Source organism: Falco peregrinus, chromosome 4, assembly GCF_023634155.1.
Source record: "Falco peregrinus isolate bFalPer1 chromosome 4, bFalPer1.pri, whole genome shotgun sequence".
NCBI lineage: Eukaryota > Metazoa > Chordata > Aves > Falconiformes > Falconidae > Falco > Falco peregrinus.
In genome coordinates this window covers 114,182,990-114,205,591 of record NC_073724.1, presented here as the reverse complement: position 1 = coordinate 114,205,591, position 22,602 = coordinate 114,182,990, and the positions used below count along the sequence as shown (strand labels likewise).

The 22,602-nt window shown below is 37.9% G+C and overlaps 1 protein-coding gene across 22 annotated transcripts in view; it reads left to right on the top strand.

The window, feature by feature from the left end:
- The window catches only part of DLG2 (discs large MAGUK scaffold protein 2), a 1,040,329-nt gene that overhangs the window by 795,550 nt on the left and 222,177 nt on the right, over positions 1 to 22,602 (top strand). For all 22 annotated transcript variants that reach the window (XM_055801296.1, XM_055801300.1, XM_055801304.1 and 19 more), the window contains 2 exons: positions 163 to 231; positions 10,362 to 10,518. In XM_055801296.1, the coding sequence (XP_055657271.1) occupies positions 163 to 231; positions 10,362 to 10,518 (226 nt within the window). The remainder of the gene's footprint in view (positions 1 to 162; positions 232 to 10,361; positions 10,519 to 22,602) is intronic.

Here is a 22,602-nt window from a genome sequence, read left to right as displayed (position 1 = left end):
AGAGATGAGCATCACTGAAGTCAATATGCTTTAGACACGTGTAAAACAATCTGGTTGTTATTTCTGTTTTGGCATTAGCTAAATTGCTAGAGACAATAAGAACAAGAGAAACTTCTATTTTTTTTAACAAATGCTTTTCTTTATTCTTCCTTGGTCATACAGTCATTCCCAGCACAGCACTGCAACGCGTCCACCCACAGTGAGCTTGCAGCGGACCATTTCTGTGGAAGGGTAAGATGATTCTCTGTTGAAGCTGCCTGTAGAGCTCTCACATACCACTAAGCCAGGCACTGTACTAGCCATATACAAATAGTTGTTAATGTGGTTTTTATGTAGATGTGGTTTTGCATACCACAGTGTTTAGGTCTGTGAGATAAAATAAATAGTTTCAAATTAGTGCTGATCCTCCCTAGATACTTAGACTGAAAGGTTTTGTTTTCAAGGAGACAAGAATATCTGTCACAGAGATATTTCAAATAAAATTTCTTCATCTTACTTGACAAGTGTTAATATTTACGTGTGTTAGCTGTAAAATCGTTCTCACTAATCATGGAAATACCCAGTCAAGTCTTACTTTATTTTCTTAACGTATGCATGAGTTCTTTTTGACAAAGCAGTGTCACAAACTAAGGATGGAGAAGTAATGATAGGAATAATAATGCTGTGCTGGTGTATATCTGTGTATATTAATGTGTGAATCGTGGAAGCATAGCTCTGAGTACTTAGCTGACTCCATTTTAACAAAAATAATTGGGTAAAATATGAATAATTCACAACCACAGTTAATATTCTTGCATCTTTACGATATTAGAAAAGCTTATATTTAACACTGAAACACAGGTTGTATTGCATCGACTGGTGTAGTTTACAGAAAATGTTAGGTTTGTTTCTCCCCTCCCATAGAAATGTAGAACTGTTTGAAATATTTTGTAGGAATGGGTAATAACTTGTCATCAGCTGCTGTCACATCCTATTTCAAAGATTTTCTTTCTTGTAATAAAAGTAAGAATCAAAAGTTTCCACAGAGGAAAGATGTCATTTTGTTGTATTCTGGTTTCTGTTACAAACCTACTATGGTGCAGTCAGAAAATAAAAAGCTAGATATGTGAAATAAACCACTTCTAAGCAAAGTCTGTAATGTTTTTCTCACAAGTCTCATTTTTTTCTTTCTTATCGAGATCTAAGATCTAAGTTTTTGATGTTTTATTTAAAATGTGTAGGACAGCTGTAGTAATTATTCATTGAAAACAAGACTGAATAGTGAAATTGCTGCAGGAAAAGTGCATATGGCTTATGGGCTGTCACCTGGAAGCTAATGCTATAAATGAAGCCACCTTCTTGCTCAAAACAGGGCTAATTTCAAGTTGGACCAGGTTGCTAGGGATCTTCAAGTGAAGCTGTGATTATCACCAAGTGTGGAGATTGTACAATTTGTAGGGAACCTGCCTCAGTGCCTAAACACCCTCATTTTGGATTTCTTTATCATGAATGTGTGTCATAATAAAGTCCCCTGTCCTTTCCTCAAACCAACTCATTAATAAATTGGCATTTGAAATAGAACTGAGGTTTGAGAACAAGTTTATCAATTAAAATGGTGATTGAATTACAAAAAAAAGAAAGGAGGAAAAGAAAAAAAAAGAATTTGTTAAATTGAGATTTAAGGAAATATATTATTTTATGATGTCTCTGACTTTGTCTACTGGACTCCATAATTCAGGAAGTATCCTTGTAGGTTTAAAATCCTATTCAAATTTGGAAACCAATCTGCCTTAATTGATTTTTAGATAAATTGCAGAATCTGTGCTGGCCATGCAGACAACTTGCATATATTATGTATGAATCATAAGAGCACAGGAAATCTGAAAATTGATACTACAAAAACCAGCAGGCCTCCTGCTGTTCAGGAGATAGAAGAATATCTGGTTTGTAATTATTACTAATCAACTTAAATTGAGTCATATTTCTTTCCACATGGGAAACTGGGACTGTTAGCCTATTAACACTGCTGAGCAAAAATAAGTAAGCAACTCAACCCTAAATATTTCATTATTTTAAAGCTTGATTTATTCTAACATTTTTGTGAAGTCCATGCTGCTAAGTATGTTTATAGGTAATTTGAGGTCAAAATAAAGTCATTCTTCTCTTTTAGGAACGGGGTTTCCATCAGTAAAATCCTGTGTTTAGGTGACCCATATTGCTTGTGAGATGCACTTTATAAATAGTTGCTTTACCTGCAAGGCATCCCTAGCACACAGATTTGTGGCCTGTATGCTGGCTGTGTGACTGACTGTGTATGTGTAGTCACTAAAGTAATATAATTATTACTCCTATGAAGGAGAAACGAGATATGGGAGGGTTAAAGAAATACAGGGGGAATTGCATTCAATGGCATTTATTCCTTTCCACCCTGTGGAATATGTGATAATTGAGCTGGGTAGAATAGACACTTAAATGCCTTAATAGTTTTTTTGATCTAGGTGATGGATTCATACCTAAAAACAATTTATCGGGGGGGGGGGGGGGGGGGGGGGGGGGGGAGGGAATGCCTTCTGTGTACTTCACATACAGCAAAAAGAACTAGTAGCAAGAGAAAAAAAAAAAAAGATATTCAAGCTATGTATTCTTCTGTACATGAGTTGAACGGATTTTATTATGTGTATAAAAGCATGAACTTCACAGGTGTTTGATGTCATTGTTAGTGCAATCTAATTAGTAACTTCCCTAATGGTTTATTTACATGGTTGAAAAACAAGAAAACTATAACCCTTGAACTGGGAAATATTGGTTTGCGTATCTTGAAATGGTTTTGGTGAACAATTTGCACAGTGAATATCCAAAATAGGAAAAATATTGGATGAAAAGCTAAAACCTGTTGTTTGGAAATCCTCCTGTACTATCGCATGAAGCTATAATGTTAGTGGTGTAGGATAGTTATTGTCTCTGCAGTTGACATTTAGACTAAATTGTATTTTAACCGCTACCAGTCATCTCTTCTGCTGAGCTGCTTAGAAATGGGGATTTCAACTTACTTGATCAAGAGTGTTTTGATGGAAATTTTAAACAAATTTATCAACGTGACTGAGTATGTCAAATATATATAAATATTTATACATGAATAAACAACATTTGAACCATGACTAAGGGTAAGATTTTTTATTTTGAACAGGACAGATTTGTGGTTTGAAAGTGTCTTATATAAAGTGATTTTGGATGCTTCCTACTAACGGACTGTGTATTGATACTTTGAAACATGGCTTAGAGGCACTGCTATTTTTAGGTATTCTCTTAGCCTTTGAATACTTTCTGTCTCCTGACAGTGCAATGTAGTTGCCTATTACCATTTCCATCTCGCCTGGCTTTGTTTACCAACTGAAAAGTGGAACATTCATGGTAAACGAAGCCACCGAACACTGTAAGGAATAGTTTATAGGAAAGTGGTTTCAATATGGAACCAATAGTTTTTAAAGGCAGGATGCAAAGCAACCTTTCTAGTATGGGGTTGCCTGTGCTGATTATAGCAGGTGGAACAGAGGTGCAGTTTTCAGGATTTGTTTTGATTATTAGCATGTAAATAATGCACCTCCTGGGTGAGGGAAGAGATACAAGTGCTTACAGGAGACAAAGTATAAATGAATAAGCATACTGGAATAATCATCTCCCTTGTCCTGTATTGTTGCTCAAGAAATCAATGAGATTTTACAAATCTAGGAGACGTACTCCTGTGCATTTAAAGTAAACGTCGGGTGTCTTGTTAAAAATACAGAACAGTTTTTCAAATAAGAGATTATTCCTGTATGCCAGTTCCATCTTGCTAGCTTTAAGCAGAAAACGTTGCCTGGTGTGCAGGCTTTAATTTCTCTACCAAAGACAACAATGAAAGACTGTTAAGGTCCAGAGAGGTTCCCACAAAACAAATAAAGTTGCACATGTATAAGCCAATGCACTCATGCATGCATCAGTCAGGTTGAAGCCTGGCTCCCAGTAGGTTGCCTTGTATTAAATGTATGTCAAAGTTTGTGACAAGTTAGACATGATCTTTGCAGAATATAAATGCATTAAAAATTTAGTCGGTATTAAAGTTAGGATAAAGTATTGCTTCTACAGTGAATGCCAACATTCAATCAACAAGAAATGCCAACAAAAACCTAGTCAAATAAAGAGATAAAATACTTGTTTCAAGCAGAATGGGTGACTGTATTCTATTATATTTTGCTATGCATTATGAAAACTGTACATCCCATTAAAGGCTGAATGCTTAGTTGTTAGTACATCTGCATTTAGTAAAATGAAATAGTAAGTCACGAATCAATTACAGGCAATGAAAATGAATGCTCTTGCACATGACTAAAACACTGTCTCAGTTTAAGAAGGCAAAGTTACCCCTCCGGACTGTTACGCTCATTGTGACAGCAATAGATAAGAGGCAGGTTTCCTTATTTTGGGGTTGGTTTTTTTTCAATCATAATTGAAATCAGGATAATAACAATTAAAGTAAAATATGGGGGAACAGACCTCGCTGGGCTAGGTGTGGCACTGATGGGTAACACTGATGTGTTCAGCCTCTCCTGCGCTCTGAGACTCTCCTAGGGATGGCAGAAAGGAAGGTCTGCCAGCCTCCCCCCACTGCCGGGGCACCGTGTTTTGGAAACCTCTGGAAGGCTGGGGAGGAAGGCAGGGGGTAGAGGTGTTTCACATGCTGGTGGAAAGATTTTGCTGAGCCTAAGAGGGGAATAACAGGGGAAATGTAAAAGCCAAATGCACCAAAAGTGATACTGCAATAAAACAACAGATGAGAGCACTACAGATAGAATTTTCTCTAAATTGTTGTGAAACAGAGTTGTAGCAGGTAGTGAAGAAAATTTAAATAAGTTGAGTAAATTTGGTTTTGCCTGGACTTTGGTGTCTTTTAAAAAGGTGTGTGTGTGCATTCCAGGCCCTCAGCCACTTAAGACTTCAAATTCTCTTTTGTGTGATTAATCAGATTTTAAAACATCATACACACTGTCACATTCTCTGTCCATCCTAGCTTTCTGTGTTTGATGCTGTGAAGAATGCTCTATCTATTTGAACTACCCTTTTTAGATCCTTCCAGTATGAACACCCTTTTGTTGTCTGAAATAAACATGCAGTTAGTTATTGGAGGTTTTTGAAGGATGAGAGGAAAACTGAAAGTATTATACTGAAAAAGAAATAGCTTGATTAACCCGCTGACTCTAAGCAGGCGTAGGTCAGTAGTCACACGGTGAAATATCAGAAGCCAAACACCATACTGCTTGGGCAAAGGGTGCTTTGATCCCTTAGATTTGGGGGGGGTGGGGGGTGTTCTCCAATGTACTACTAATGCATGACTTTAACCAACTGGTGCAATTTTTTCTCTGCTTCAATTTTCCCTTGTTATTTGCTACTTCAAGTAGCTTGAATGGGTTTTATTGCATTATATGTGGGGCCTTGGTTGGAGACTGGTGCTACCCTAATGCAAGCCGTAAGAGAAATGTCTAGTCTTCTGGGCTTTCTGTGATGTGCGTTACTGTAACACCAAATCAGCATGTGCATGAATGGATGTATGATTTCAGTAGCCTTTGTGAGGCCAACAGCATTTCTGGAAAAAAAACCAAACCAACCAACCACCAACACAACAAAAACCTACAGCCAAAGCAAGATCAAAGCCGTATTTCTAAGTCCCTGCAGATTTGGGATACCTCATTGATTGTATATAACTGAAGAAGTCTCTAGTGTCTGATACTTGAAAGCACCCAGTGTGCTTAATACTCCGGTAGATGTTCCAAAAACCACAAAATTATGTCAGCACCCCAGTTTTATAGATGGTGCAAAAGAAACACAAAGGCAGAGCTGTGTCAGTGTGAGATGAATACTAAACTGATCTGTATTCTTTAAGTAGCCAGCAGCACAAAATAAGCAAATTAAAAATGGATTTTCTTTCAGTTAGTTATTATAAGAATTACTTGTTTTCAGAAAGCTCTTCCCCTTCATTTATGAGTCCAGTTTTTAATCTCTTAAATTAAATCTATAATTACTATGGATTCAAAATCTGGAAGAATGATAGGGATAGTCACTTTTTTGTCTTGTCATTTTCTTATTGTAAAAGAGTAAACTGATCAAACCAAATATTCAGTACAAATGTAGTAGATAGAAAACGTTTAACTATTTTTGAGATAATGAAGAAATAGAACAAGCATGAACAAAAAAAAAATGTTAAGGAGGAAAAATGTCTCGCTTTTTTGATTTATTTTTGGTAATCACATTTTTATGACAGGAGAATTTTTCTTAAGTGTTCAAGTTTTATCCACTCTGATTTGTTACCACTTATTGGTTTCAAATATTAATTTAATAATACTTTGCTCTTACATCAGGCCTGCAATTTATGTGCTTTACAGAATATGATCTGATGCATTCCCTGAAGCAAGTAACCAAGTCCATCCAAATTGATTCTCCCATTGATTTCTGCGCCTGTAAATTTGTGTGGATTGCAGCACTTTATTTGCTCCTTTACTCCTGGCTCAGTTGTAGTGAATCTTCCTTTTTTCCTTCCTTCTTTATTTTTTTAATTCCTTCCCTGCTCTCCTTTACAGATGTACTGTCTCCCTTTATCCTATTCTCTCTTTTCTTTGCTCTTTGCTCTTTTTTTTGTTTGTTTGGGGTTTTTTTTTCGGGTTTTGTTTGGTTTTTTGTTTGGTTGGTTTTTTAGCGGTTTTTTTCCCCTTCTGCTGCCTTCTGTCAGTCCAGGAACGTTTTCATCTCACACTCCTTTCTAATTTCTGCTTGATTTCCCCTGCTGCTCTTCTCTGTTTGTATTTGGTACAAAGCTGCAGGAGGGCATAAAGCATGCACACACAAAATTAAAGTGCTAGTATGCTTTGTTAACACCTAGAAACTTACTTTCAGCCGTATTTATCACAGAAGAAATTGTAAATGGGATAAGTAGCTACGGCTGGAGGCAGAAACATGCATTTCAGAAACACTGGATGTTAGACTGTTCTTTTTTCCTCGGTAGCTACAGAGTGCCACCTATTGTCTCCAGACAAAAGAGGGAGCTTTTAAAGTAAGTTACCGTGAAATTACCTTTGCATCACTTGCTGTTTTCTGCAGAGAACTACACATTTTTACCGAGTGCATTTGCTGCAGAGAAGTATCATTCACATTTGAGTTACTACTTTTTTCCCCACTACTTTCTCTCCCCTAACCATGTCACCTTTAAGTCTTTGATTCCATTACCTCCTTTACAGGATTTATCTGCATTCTATCTGGAATTCTTTCGGGGGTATTGGAATTCATAAAGAATTTTAATAGAGGCAATGGAAGTTTTCCTAGTGTTGCTTCCCAGATATTAAAGAAAAGTTAAGGAGCACCTGTTCTTAGATGTCCTTAACGATCATATTAAAAGAGTTGACTATAATCTTTTATACCAGGAGAATAAATATGTAACATCCTCATCTTCAGCTTTATCAAAATTGGCCTTTTCTTTGAGTGTGTGTAAAGCATTGACAGGTAACTCATTTCTGCATTACTCTTAAAAGATCACCTGATCAGTGGCTGGTATTGTAGTTTGTTTGCTTAAGAAACATTTTTCCTACTTTAACTTCATCACATGCTACAACGCTTTATTATCATCATAAAGATTTTTTTTCATTTTCATACTGCGTACACTATGCAAGTGTGAACAAGTATATATTTCAAAAAACTTCCTACGTTATGGTGAATTGGCATATACCTTCTACCTCCTGTAGTTTTTGCAGTGGAGTCATGGCTAAAGGTTATTCCTATAGTGATGACAACACTTGTGTGCTCTTGAATTCGCCTTTCAGATTCTGCAGGATACGCAGATATGAAAGAAATATAAAGACATGTTGTGGTTGGTCACTGTCTATACAGCCAGATTTGAGTCATGACCAAAATGACCTGCTTAAGCTAAAGAGCAGGAACCAAACCCCCTTGTGTTCCAACCACAGCTTCTGACATTCCCCCGATATTGTTTGAGCTTCCTCTGAACATAATCATCCAAGAGCAGAATGTGAATTTTGCTGTCAAAAGGCCAAAATTACAAAACAGCACTGACAGCGTTTTACGCATAAATCTGCTGACTTGATCAGAGACAGGGATTAATAACTGGGCCAACTTTTTGTTGAGCTGCACAGCTTACTATTCAGTAGATATCCTGTGTATTGACCTAGTTTTCCCCATAGCACTGGCTTTCAACTATTCGATCCAAGCTGCCTGTCATATGTGGAAATGCTTGGTTTCATTTTGAACAGAAGCTGTTCTGATTTCTCACCAGCAGAGCATGCAAATATATTTGTTTGACTTTACTGCCTCTTTTTCCTCGATATTCAGGTAAATAATAATGGCAGTAGCTCCGCTCTTGCAAAGTATTTTTGACGGGTAGGACTCAAAGCCGACAAGTGTCACCATATCGTTTTGTGGATGAGGAAACTGAAGCTGGAAGAACAAATGACTTGCCAAGATCACTCAGCAGCATATGAGCTGAGCTGGGAAAGGAATCCATGCCTCCAGCTTGCTGTCCTAGTTCTGCTCCAACCCCCAGGCCACCCTTCCTAATTAAAAACCTGTTTAGACTTCTTAGATCTGGATTACATTTTGTCTAATCTGCACATATTTAAGAAGGTGCTAAAAGTGTTGCTACAAGGCAAATCCACAGGGATGATCCAAAAGAAAAGAAACCTTCTTTTATTTTTTCGTTGGTTAAAAATATGCTAAGGATATACAAACTCAACACAGTATGTCTTTTTCTCAGAGCTGTATTTTTAAAGGTTATTTTCTGACTATACAATGTTAAGAAAAAGTTGTAAGACAGAGGACCATATGGAGTAGGACTAATACTTTTGCTAAAGGTTACAATCACTTTTAAAAATAGTATAGAAATTTACTTTAGTTTTTTCTTTCAAAAATATTAAGCTTTGGTTTCAGAAAGTTGAGGTGTTATTTACAGTTCATGATCAAGCTGGGGACACAGTTTGAACATTAGTACTGGGCAAAGATAACAAACACCTACTGATTTTGGAATTATTCTGTAATGATTAAGTCTCCACGTATATAACTGTAAGACAACTTGCATCAAAGAAGACATTCCTCAATTAATCACTTCTCTCTCTGCTTTTTCTTCTTTTCTTTAAAAACAAAATGGCAATTAAAAAGCCATTCATATGATGTAGAACTGGTATATAGTACACAGGAATATGGGGTCTTTTTTTCAGGGAGCATTCTGGAGAATCTTTCTGTATGTTTGTGTTTACAATTGTCACTTTGCTGGTAACCTCTGTTTGTGAAAATTGAGAATTAGAATGTCCTGGTATGTGTTTGTGAGTATCTGCGGGGCTGGGCTTAAGATTTACACATCCAAATTAATATAACAGTATTTACATTTTTTCTGAAAAATAAATTGTTACAGGGATTTGAAATGGGGTAAGTACCAACAAATATCGGGGGAATGTATGTATATATTGTGTGTGCTTGTGTATCCAAGGGAGAGACAGAGCTGAGGCCCCATATATAGAGACTGGGAAGCAGAATATCCATGACACTTTCTCAAGGTTGCTACCCTGATTGCTTAGGAAAGTCTTCTCCTCCTGGACATTACTTTTCCCATCATTAAAACGCATGTTACTATGTTTACATCCTTTGGGGCATATTTCCAATGTATACATAGAAAGTACAAATGAGATGTAGCTGTTATTATTTATTTCCATCATAACAAACAACTTTTAAAGCCAGTAAGGCAAAAGCAGATATCCCTTGGTCTGGGTAAGTAATGAACCTGCGGTGTACTTTTACAAATGCAAGGTTCTGACAGTGTCAAACTGGTGAGATTCTGGTCTACGAGCTTGATCGTACAAATGGTATTTGCTCCAAATCTCTCAGGATCAAACACACCTGACGTTGCTCTGCTTGGAGTTTTATTTTTTTTTCTTTGTTAATTTGTTTAAAAAGCAAGACTAGAGCTTAAAATAAAAAGTACCATGTAAAGATTCAACGTGTATATATAGTATTGCTATAAATTACATTATAAAATATATTCAGTGGTTTAGTATTTAGTTTAATAAATCAATCACTTAGTGAAGATTACTCTAGTGGGCTGAAATTAATAGAAGTGTTTGGATTCAACCATGGGGGCGGCAGGGGGGACGAGACAGTACACACAAACTGATTAATTCCTACATTATCTGTTCTCCATTTAAACTGATTTATCTGATTTGTTAAATGGTTTCTTTAGGTGATAACAGGCCATTGTGTTTTAAGGAAAATACAGTATGCTTAAGAGGCCTTGAAAAATGTGTACACATGAAGAGTTTTGAATGGGTAAACTTTATCATTTTGTTTCTATACAGAGAGCCTCGAAAAATCATCCTGCACAAAGGCTCCACAGGACTTGGTTTTAACATTGTGGGAGGAGAAGATGGGGAAGGCATTTTCGTGTCTTTCATCCTAGCAGGCGGGCCGGCCGATCTCAGTGGAGAACTGCAGCGAGGAGATCAAATTTTGTCTGTAAGTATCTGTGTCGGGCTTTGCTGGCCAACTGCTTAATCTTATTTGTTGTCTATATTGCAAGGGACACAATATTTTTGTCTTTTTTGTCTTTTTGGTTTCCAGGTTGTAAAATCCAAGCTGGAAACAGTTTATCACTGAATATTTTGTTTATGTGCTCTTGGGTTTTATAGCATTTGTTACTGATGTTACTTGCACTTTGCTTGGAAGGAGACTTTTCTTTGCTTAATGCTATCTACAGAATGGCAACAGCACAGAGAGGGGACCTGAACTCAGTGCAGACCCCAGCATCTCCCAGTTTAGCCCATCATCCAGTTTCATTTTGCCCAAAATGCGCTGCCGAGTCCAAAGATATTTCCCAATTTCAGCTTAGCTTTGAGGAGAAAAGCAGTGTGATGAAATCATCCGGGCTCGGGGTGCCACCTAGTGTGCACTAAACAGCTGAGCAAATGGCCCGATACGGGAAGGAGATTAATTAGGTTATGTTAATTATCTCTGTGCCTCTAATGAATTTGATGATCGCTCTGAAATAAGTTTTCAAATTTTACAGGATAAAAGGCTTTGTCGCCTAAGGTTATATTTTGCATACTTCGTCTCAAAAATCATCTCTTTAATTTTTCTTTCATGTATGTATTGGTAGCATGCGTTTAAAACACAGAGCATTTATGTTTGAGGCTCTGTCAAGTAATTGAACATCTGACTGAAACAATCTGAGTGTAAAGGATTTTGAAAGACAAAGCAAGCCTTGAAAATGCAGTTAAATACCCATTCACATTATGCTGCCTTACAGAAAAAAGAAACTAGCCCAGATTGATACAGTTGCTGTTTCATACAAAGTGCGTAAATAGCCTTAAGGCAAAGAAATGAAACACAGGAATTATTTGTCCCAGATTGGTGATGGACCCACTGGGCTGCAGTGTCACACTCACTCCTGCTGAGGTGCCTTCTGTCCCTGTGAATCGTGCATCCTTGGCTGCACTTTGGTTAGCACTGGGGTGGAAGGTGGCTTTAGCCTGGGCAGTTTGTGGCATGGTTATGGGGCACTTGCCTGGTCAATGTTTAAATCCATGAGGAAGCTAGAACTGGTTTTCCTGCATTGCTGGGGAGTGTCTTGGCCACTGGCCTATTGTATGAAAAGTGAATTTACCTTCCACCTGTCAAAGTTTTGGTGTGAAAAGCTGGCTGGAGATCCTTTGCGATACATGGAAAATCTGGTGAGTTAGTACCGAAGCTATGCAGTATCCTGAAGCTGTGAGGATCATTACTAGTATATTTTATCCAGACCTGTTCCTTGAAAATGCTTTAAGAAAAACTGAGAAAGGGCAAGTAGAAGATGTTTAGATGCCTTAAACAGATCCCTGAGTCTGTAGAAAACCAAAATAGACTCTTATAGGGTTATCAACTTGAAGACACAAGGAAGTCAAAGGCTTGTGCCAAGAAGAACACAGGCAAGAAACCCAAATAATAGAAATGGCAAATTCTTCAGGGCAATTATACAATTTATTTTTCTTTGGCTAGATGTGGCAAAATAGGACAGACTGAAAGAGAAGTCAGAGATCAAAGCCTTTCACAGTACATTGTATGCAGAAATCTAGAAGCTCAGATACAAATATAAAAGTCTATTATCCTTTATTTTTAAGCAGGGGTATGTTTAGCACTGCACGATACTGCCACAGTTGAATTTTTAACTCTGATTATTGTCTGTTTCATAGCAATGTCCTCCATATGTTCTAATTAAAGTTACCAATGTTGCTGCAGCATTTACTTGTCATGTAAGAGTAGTTTATTTGTTCATTGAGCAGAGAGGGATGGAAATTATTACTAAATTAGACTGCCTGCATATCCCCAGGCTATCACCAAGTCAGGCACTGCTTACTTATTTAGTCACAAATAACTATTATGAAACCATTTTTCCGTACTCAAGTTAAACAGATTTAATGCACAGGCTGATTTTAGAGCTGATTAATCTTAGACCGTTGCCTGGTGAAGGGTCCCAGACACCTCAATTTTATAAGGGCTGCACAAAGTAGGTCTGTTTCTCTCTGTTTATTCTTTTTGCCTCGTCCCTCAGAAACATTTAGTTCCCTACAGAAATAGTTTCCCCATTTGTTTCTCAAAACATGACAAATCTGATTTAGCAAGAATAAATAGTACCCTCAAAGCTAGTATTTCTAATTAACTCAGGCTTGCTTAAATTTCTTTCAGACAGGAAGCCTAGTAAGGGATTTAAACTTTGGAGATCTGGATTTAACTCTCTGATGTAGGCAGTATCCTTCATGACCCTCGGCAAGGTGCTGTATTTTTTCTTAGTCTCAGTCTCCCATGGGGACAAGGAGGATCACAGCATTTCCTAATTTATTAAGAAATTATTAGGAAAAAAAATTTCCTAATTTATGCTTGTGCTGTAAACATGGCAAATTGTTGGCTGCTTGAGAGGTGTGTAGCTCATCTTTGGGAAGGTGCCTATAAAAATACCTTAAACAGACTGTAAATCCGTGAGCGAGACCCAACAGAGCTAGGAATATGTGTCACCTTTGGGTGACACGCTGACTGTGTACGTAGTCTCAAAGTCAGCTCACACGGCTTGGAAAAATCCCATAACCCCTCAGCCCCTCTTTCTGTCTGGCTGCTCTTAGATGGTTGAGAAGGATCCAAGCCGACAGTCCAGGGACGAGACTTATGAAAGGTTATGCATCAACCTCGGCCCCATGGAAGAGTAAAATTTGGATTTATTTTTCCAAAATGCCACCAGATGGCACCACAGGATCGGTAATGACTGCGATCTGCCTGGCTAAAACCTTGGGAAGAGCAGCGATAGGTGTATTTTTCTGTTTTCACTTAATTGACTCAAAATGTTTAAAACTTGACTCAGAAAGCAAGTTGATATTCCCAGTGCTTCTGTGCAGAAAGACAAAACGAATCCTAGCTGAACCTTGAAGGCAAATGGAAGAATAACAGAAAAGGTTGTTTCGAATGGTAAAAAACATTTCAAACAGCAAAAAAAAGGGTTATAGGGTTACATTCATAATAAGCTGGGGTTTCCCCCTAAGTGGTAGGAATTTTTTTTAATGTTCGTTTCTTCTTGCTATAATTCATTACGCTCTTGTGAATTACCACCAAATTAAACATTTTCCTTCTCACTTCTGAAGGTTTTTAAAATGTTATAATGCATACATCACCAGTGTATGTTCATAGCTGTAGCAGAACATCTCCCTCCCTGTAGTACTGTCCTTTTTTTAAGTATAATGTAAATATTCTCAAGTAACATTTTGAATACTAATTGCCATCAAGACTTGATTTGCTAGGGGCTGTGTGCACACAGGTTAACTTCTGTCTCTGAAGCGTATAACCCAAATGAAACAGCTCGGAAAATCAATGAAAGTATTATTTCAATTTCAGAGCAGTGTAAATGAGGTGCCAGTATGTCAACTGATATGTTTAGAATCATGTGAGAAGTCTAGACTTAGAGGCTGCTGGAACTCTGATCTAACCCCAAGTTCTCCACCTGTTAAGGAAAATGCAGTCTCCAATAAAAATAAGACGTAATGTTGCTTGATGCCATTCTTGCAGTTTACAATTCCACTTCCTATGCCAAGGGATATGCTGCCGATTAAAACAGCAATGGGAACCCAGCGTGGCTGAGTTACAACCACCTGCAATGGTGGAAATGATTTCCGAGAACCATACACATAAAACGGCCACACATTGTGCGTACACCCTTGCTGGCAGAAAGCGCTACAAATCTTACTAGTTTAGGAAGAAGGTTCATAGGGAACACATTGTCATTTTTAGGAGAAATTCCTGGGGAGGCAGGAGGAGGAATGTGGTCCTGTTCAAATTAAAATCACCCCATGATTTTTTTGCCTTACAATCTGAAATCAAAATTATGATAAAACATACCTACTGATTTTAAGTGTCTTAACCTGCATGCTTCAGAGCACTTTCAGTGCCAAGTCGGCAGTACCTAAAGCACAGAGTTAGTCTACACATCCAAGTTCAGCAGCAAAATTCAGATGTACAACTTATGCACAATTAGTGCTCATCGCTCCTTGAATTTTTATGATGTTTTTCAGTTTTATAATTTTCCATAAGATTGCAACAAGTGAAAAATGTATATAAAAGAGAGAATTAAGGTGAATTAATAGCCACAAGGAGGTAACAGCAAGTATTAGCGCTTGAATCCTAACTTTTGAAGTTTCTGAATTTTGTGTCTTTGGACAAGACTAAACCTCAGATTAAGGTACTTAAATTTAGACATCTATGTGCTTGCTGAGTGTCTGATTGCCATTAAAGTCAATGGAGGCTAGGGAACAATTCAGCTGGCCAACTGTGAGTTGTGTAGAGCAAGTTGAATTGCTCTGTAAGCTTTATTGCCTATATTGATTGGCTATCCATTGACTTTAAGCTTAAACGCTCACCACATGCTTGCATGTCTAAATTTAGGTGTCTTAAACTGAATCTCACGTTTCATGCGTTTGCCTTTATAATGTATGTTCACTCTTTCAGCTAGCATCGTGCTTGCTTCATAACAAAGAAAAGTAAAATAAAATTGTGGACCGTAAGAGGTTTATTTCATTCTCCTTTAGAAATGCTTTAGAACCTTCTGGTTCGCAATGGCAGGATGAAGCATGGCTGTAGCCTAAAAGTAAAATCAAGAGAAGAAGGAGACTGCTTGCTCAGGAGCAAGATGGCTGGTCCCAAGCAGCACATCCTGCAGGTTGCCTTCAGGAGATAAAACAAGTTTCCTGAAGGGTAATTGCTCAGCAGCAACAGGAGAGAGTAGAAAAAGAACAGGCTGCACTGTGAAGGTGCAGGTGGTACTCCTCATAATGCTTCCATTTCCCTCCCATCTAACCGGAATCAGATGAATTAAGTTAACCTAATTCCGATTGACTTGCCTCTTGATCCAGCATAGTACCAGAATGTATTCATCTATGGGGGAAGACAGCATCGTTTTTTTCCCCTGCTGTTTTTTGAGAAACAAATAAGTGTGCTTTGGGAAAGGGTTACCAGAGATATTCTGTGGGCTTTTCTGTCACTGGTACATGACGTCATATACATGGGTAGTTTGCAACGTCAGTATCTGAGCATCTCACTTCAGAATTGTCTCTGGTCTTTTATACAAGGGTACCCCTTGTAGAGGGAAGGTGATCTCTTACATTGATCAGATTTTGTCTTGCATTTGTGCATCGTCCTGATGCCATTTTTTGTGAGATGTTTGCTTTCCCTTATGAACAGTTTAAACACTTCTTTGTACTTAGTTCCTCCCACACAACTCCTACCCACCCTCTCACTCACATCTGTAGCAAAAATAAAGTATGCATTTGAAAAAATATAATGTTCTTCAATTTATAGGCCAAAATGTGTGTGTGTAGAGCAGGATAGAGTGTAAGGTTTCTGTGCTTATTTCTAGCAAATACCTATGGTTTATATTTGCTACTGTTAGAATTGACCTTCAGATTGATTTCCCTTACTTTGGTGCAGAGAAGCTTTCAGCTTTCTAATTTGAAAAGGTTTTTTGCTCATGGTGAAAGCAGTAAAACTACTTAGGGCAAAGAGTGCCTTTGGTTACCTAGTTACAAAACTAAGAAAAATGGCAAATACCATTTGGTTTTCTTTCTCATGTATATAATATTTACTTTTTTTCCAAATTGAAGCTGGCTTAGAAAATGTTTGAATCATCTCTATAGGGCCTGGAGATTTTTTTCCATGGAGCATCAGTTTGTCAGTCTTATGTAATAGCGTTAGGACTATAACAGATACTCCCTTTGTGTTACAAGAATTATTTGCAGAGGCAAATAATTTGCAGAGACCATATCCTTAGGATGCTTACTTCCCTGGGGTTGTGTGAATGATATACGGCTGTCCTCTGGCATAGAAGAGTCTATCGCATTTTGTGGCCTTTATCTGCACTTGCCCATAAAGATTCCCTTTATATTTTTAACATTAATCCTACTTTGCCAGTAGGAAAAACACAACTATGTGAACTTACTTTGTAGTGACATATAGAGCCTTGTGTGTTATATATATGCGGAATGTCAGTATATAATCAGTGCACTGACTTAAATGTGTAGATCAGTTCACATGATTGGACTGTTTGAAAGAAGTAGAACTTGTCTGAAAATCCAGGGAGAAAGTGTTGCTAAACGTATCCAAAGGATCAATACTGCATGGTAGATGATATACGTGAGAGATCTGCAAAAAGACAATCTCTGGAGAGAAAGGGAGCTGAGAGCACAGGTGCTGTCATATGTTAATAGGATCACACTGACTACAAGAGCAGGTGGATTAAGGTCCTCGGGAGCAAATAGTGGATTAATCTAAATTCAGGCTTTATTAATTTTGGAAAGTACAGGGCATATAACCCTTTAGCCTCCCGCTGTAGCTAACAGAAAGATGTAGCCACTTCTGGAGTACAATTTACCTTGCCCTAAAGTAAACATTTCAGATAGCTCAGATGACAATTGTGATGTAAAAGTGTAAATTTCTTTTCACTGATTATAAAGGATTTGACATGATTTCCCTTTATTGAAATAGATTTAATCCAAACTGACCAAACATTCTTTTTTTTTTTTTTTTTTTTTTTTTGGTGGGGAATATGTAAAAAGCAAGTATGGATCAGATAATTCCAGATTTTATTCTGACCAGTAAGGAAGAATGGCCTAAAAGTGGGAGAATGAAACACAGCTTGCCCTTGAGGGACCACGTAGTATAGTGGCAACGTTTATGATTTTGTGCTTGAAAGGAATGTGGAAGTTCAGAAGAATATGTAACATGAACTTCAAAGCCCCTCTGCTGTGCATTCACAGTGGATGTGGAAAATCCAAAAGAGGGCAAGTTTGAAAGTAACAACTCAGAAGTGGTAGCTCTTGGTACTTCAGAGCCTTTTGATGATATGAAACTCAAGCGATCAACATTGAAAAAGTGGAAGCTGAGTCAAGTTACTGTGGTTATAACAAGCCAAGTTCTAAACATGTATAAGTGTTAGGTAAAATTTTGGAACAAAGTCAGAAGGGCAAGATGTAAAATGGACTGTTATTAGCAAGAATTAAAAAAGATAGCAAGAAAATATTTGGTGAGAATAGAAAACAAAGCAGTAAATTAGTTTCCTAAACAGCTGGAAGAAAGACTACTTAAAAGTGAGACCTAGAGTGTTTGAATTTTTAGTGCATTTTTTGGTTTTGTGTTTTTTAAGAAAGGATCCATGACCGTCCACTTAGGGCAGTTATGAAGAAACAAAGAAGTCTTTAAACTGGACTAAGGCAAAACCGAGTTAGAATTTAGACAAATGAGATGCTTAGAAACCAGCTGAAATTCATTGTCATATATTTAACTGTTCAATGCAGACCATTCAGATTTTTTTTCAAGGAATCAAGGAATATTTGGGAATATAGAGAAGCTTGCCCAATTTTCAGTGAAAACTTCTGGGAGAAATAATCGATTTATTTGCAGATTGATTGCAGATACTTAGAATACAACAGATGAAGGAGTGATAAACCCCATGAATTTTGCAAAAGTAGTCAAGTGTAATTTCCTTTCTGAAAGAACAACAGCCACAGGGCTGGAGAAGAAGCAACAGATGTCATATCATCAGAGACCTGCTGCTCCTGTAAGCTACCTATCAACATCTTCACACAGTGACAGTTCACAATTCCCACCCCCCACCTCCCTAAAAAAAAAACCCAAGATAGAAACAGAGAAAAGCAAAGATGTCATGGACAGATCTAATGGGAAGATCTGGGGCAAACAGTTAATGCAAGCTCAGACATTGCCAACAGCATTGGGAAGTTCTGGGATTTGAGGGCAAGTTAGAAATGGCAGCAGGTCTCTAAGAATGCTCAACCTATTTATGTTTATATGGGATCATCTGGGTGCACGGTGCTCCACCTTTCCAGATAAACTTAGTTTCACCTTTTACAATGCATGCAGTCATATGTCCAGTACATCATGATGAGCCAAAACCATTTCACATAACAAAACTGAATCACCCATACAACTCCCTGTACAAGAGGAGATTTTTAGAAGTACAGAAGGCAACTGGACACGCAATGAACAGAAGCTGGGTGCAAATGCAAATTTATGCTTTTGAAAACCCTCTCTTTTATACATGTAAAATATAGAAATATATAGAAATATAATATATATACGTAAATAAAGAAATAATAATAATTAAAAAAAGTTAGATATTTTTTCCCCTCCATGAAGCCTTGGAGTTTAGAACTTATGTCAGGAAAGCCCTAGCATCCTCCTTGACCATAAAAAAACACTTCAATGAAGTATGAACTGTGTCAATGTAAACACTGCCATCTGGAAATACTTAACCTTGGAGATGAGAGCTGGTAGCAAACTGTTTTTCAATGTTGTTGATAAATATACATGATCTGATGGCTGGAAGTTGAACTTCGACATGTTCAGCCTCAAAACATGATGCACTTGTTTTGTAGTCAGGGTAACTGGGTTCTATTGCCATAGAATCTTCTAGACTTGTCACTTTGGGACTTCAAAATAAAATACTTGACTTTCTAAAATACAAGCTTAATGGAGATTCTAGGGAAAAATTTACCACCTGCATAGGCTTGAATACTCTGTACCTTGGTGACTGTAGACTTCTTTTTGTCTTTTATTTATTGAGGAATCTATCTTCCAGCTGGATTCCTCTCTCTCTTGCCTCCACCCCCCATCTTTCTGCAGTCTATAACATATGTTGCAATAGCCTTGATGCAGTGACTGCTGTCTAAACTAACTGTGACATTTCCAAGAACATGATCAGAACCTAATAAATTATACTAACAATTCTCATGAATAAGGTATGTCTCTTTTTGCCAAGCAGCGTTAGCTATCAGACCTGTCAGTTATATGTCATGCAAAGCTAGTGTATTGGCCTAGACTAGAGGCTGTGTAGTTTTTTTACTGTAATGAGATCATCAGTTGTCTCTAAAACATTTATTTTACGATTTCCTCAATGAGTAGAAATGATCTGGTGCCAGATCATTTGCTCTTCAGCTCCTAATAGTTTAAGGAGGAGTTCACATTCAGTTCAAACATTCTGACTTAGCAAATTTTGTTTCAAGACTGACAAATGGAATTATGTCACATCCAAGATTTGGAGTGAGCTTTACACCCCTCAGTATAGCCTTACTGTCAGACTCAAAATGAAGAGAAACTAAAAACAATTTTGAAAGCCAAACTGCAACCACTAGGCAAAATGGCTACATCCCTGAGCTTTATTCATTCTGAGATTTGCCCCAGGCTGGACTTTTGCCTTGTACTTAAACAGACTAGACTCCAGGCATCATTCTGCTCTACTGCCCAGTATGTTTTGTGTTCCTGAGTGATTAAAAAAATTATCGTATCACATGAGCTGCAAAATAATAGGAATTGGCCATCCATTAAATAAGATATTTAAGGGATCTCTGCAATAATTTGTTGGCGGAGTTTGTGGAGATCCTTTGGAAAAAAAACAGGATAGATGTGCCCTTTATCTGAACAAGCAAGCCACCAGGACAATAACAAAAGCAAAAACCCTTACAGAATACAAGCACTATTTCCTTTCCATTGGTTTTAAAAAACATGCTTTATTTGAGAGCATGAAGCATCATCTATTCAAAGTGTCTGTGTCGCATAATCCTTATCTGCAGAGCCGTAAACGAACTATGAATGTTGTGATTCAGGTAGCTTTAATACAAAATGTGAGCACTGAACACTTACTTCATGAGCTGGAGATTCCAGTTAGACAACTACCATTCAACCATTCATACACCGCCTCATGGTCAGTGGATTTAATTCAGTACAGATTTGCCATGACACAAGCCAATGGCCATCTCACCTCTCACAGGCCTCATTGCCATAGTTTGTGGATATGAAAATATGGAAAAACCTATCAAGTAGAGTTCAAGGCAAAGATTTCAGTTTTTAAATGCATGACTAAGTGCTTGGAGTCAGAGAAATCACCAATGCCCTTCTGTCTCTAAGCAGCCTCTAAAACTGTTTTACCTTTTTAATTCAGTTCCTGAGTACCTATCGTTTATTGGCTTCAACTGGAATTAGGTTCTTATCATCTTTGAGTTATAAGGCACTTGTTAAAATGGGAACCCTTACTTCATTTCAGAAGCAGGAGAACTTCAATAATTGTTTCTGCTTATACTAGCCTTTTAAATTCAAATGTGGAACAAGAACCCTGCAGCATTATGAGCAGAACTGATCAATTATAGTTTAGCTATTTCGATATGCTGAAAGTAAAAATACCTTTTAGAACTGTGTGGAAACCAAGGTATAAGGAATAAATGGTACTAATAGGGAGATGTCTCAATGACCCAGGATGAAAGCAGAAGACAGGGAAATCCAAATGCTGAAAACAGAATTATGGAGAAAGAGGATTATTTCAGAAAGGCAGTAAAGTGAATGGAAGTAACAGTAATGTGTAAAGTAAAAGCTGTAGGAAGAAAGAAGAACAATTTGATATTTTATCAGTTTGGAGTAGGAAGACAGCAGGAACTGCAAAGGAGAGGGAATGTGCGAAGGCTTGAAAAGATGACACTGCAGTGAGATTCTTGAGATTAGGTAGTGGTGGAAATATAAAGGTCTTTGAGTGATGATGCAGGAGGAGGGAAGGTAAAAAAGCAGCAACTAGATTTGAATTTAAGAGCTGATGATGAGCACTCCATTTTAACAAATTTAATAAATATTGGTCAGTGTTATTAACTAGCATGGTACTCGTATATGATATTTTTCATTGGCAATACCAATTGTCTTAATATGAAAAGAATACGTGTTCCTCTGTCTAGACTTCATTGTTTAGCAATGAAACAAAATGCCATTGAACACCTCATAGGTGCTGGATCACATCCAGTCCAGGCTGGTAATTGAATGAGCTGTTAGCTATTTAGTGACCTGGATGAAATAAGTTTCATGTCCATTTAGCCTCCAGTGAGCCTATGTGTCCTTTTCAAAAGCTGTCATTTATTTCAAACCTGATTTAAGCAAATTTTAAGGAATTCTTATGGAACTGAGAGGAAATGGCTCTTAAGCTGTCACTGAAGCGAACTCTTCAGTGAAATTATTTCAGTCTCAAAGTTAGCCAATCTGGCATCATTCACAAAACCTACACTCACATAGGAAGTAGATCTACCAGAAGAATTTCTGTATGGTTTGGATTAAAAAATAAGCCTTTGCCTATGGTTATAGGCTTAACAGGTACCATTTGGAATGATTCATGTGGTCTGGTGAGTCATAAAGTTTGTTGATTCCTACTTTAAAAGGCAGCATGTATATATTCAATAATATAATATTAATTATCTTCCTGCTTCAGAGATGTAATGCTCTGATACCTCTTTCAGCTGGTTTAGCTGTCTCCTTAAACTTCCTGGCAGAAAAATGCATACTAAATGATATAACTTGTACCCCCCAGTGGTTCTTGTTTTCCAGAGAGGAGAGTTTGTCTCTGGAATGCCTAACTCATCAGAGCATAAAGACCAGCTTACTAGAGGCAAAAGTTATAACTTTGAGGTAGCTAGACATGGAAAATTGAAAAGGTCAGTGAAATTGCTGGCCCGTAAAAAGAGAGAAGGAAGATGCTGGGCATGGAGAAAGCAGGCATGACATGATAGGTTTTCAGTGGAGTTCAAGACGAGTCAACCACAGTGCTTGTATATGCTGAATGAAGCAGTTTTAACTGAAGGGAAATGTAGGCGCAGAAAACATTAGAAGTGAGAACAGAGAGAAAAGCAATGGAGTGAGCCTCAAAATGTAACAGAAGCTAAGCTGGAGAGTGAAGACTCTTTCCCCCATGTGCGTTTCTCCTTTCTCTCTGTTGCTAAACCTTTTCCTCACCAGCAAGGCGAGGGCTGCACAGCACCTCCCAGCACCTCCCAGCAGCGCCCCGCCGGCTGCCGGCTCTGTCCGTGGTGCTGAGCCGGCGCTGTCCGTGGTGCTGAGCGCCCCCTGCCGCCGCGCCGCCGTGGGCTGGGCTCTGCTAAGGGGTGGCCTGTCTGTCCCCAGATGTTGCTGCTCCAGGGCTGTGCTTAGCTGACATGCATGAGTTTCTTAGAATTCTCGTATGTTTTCCCGGACACTGCATCGGTTGTC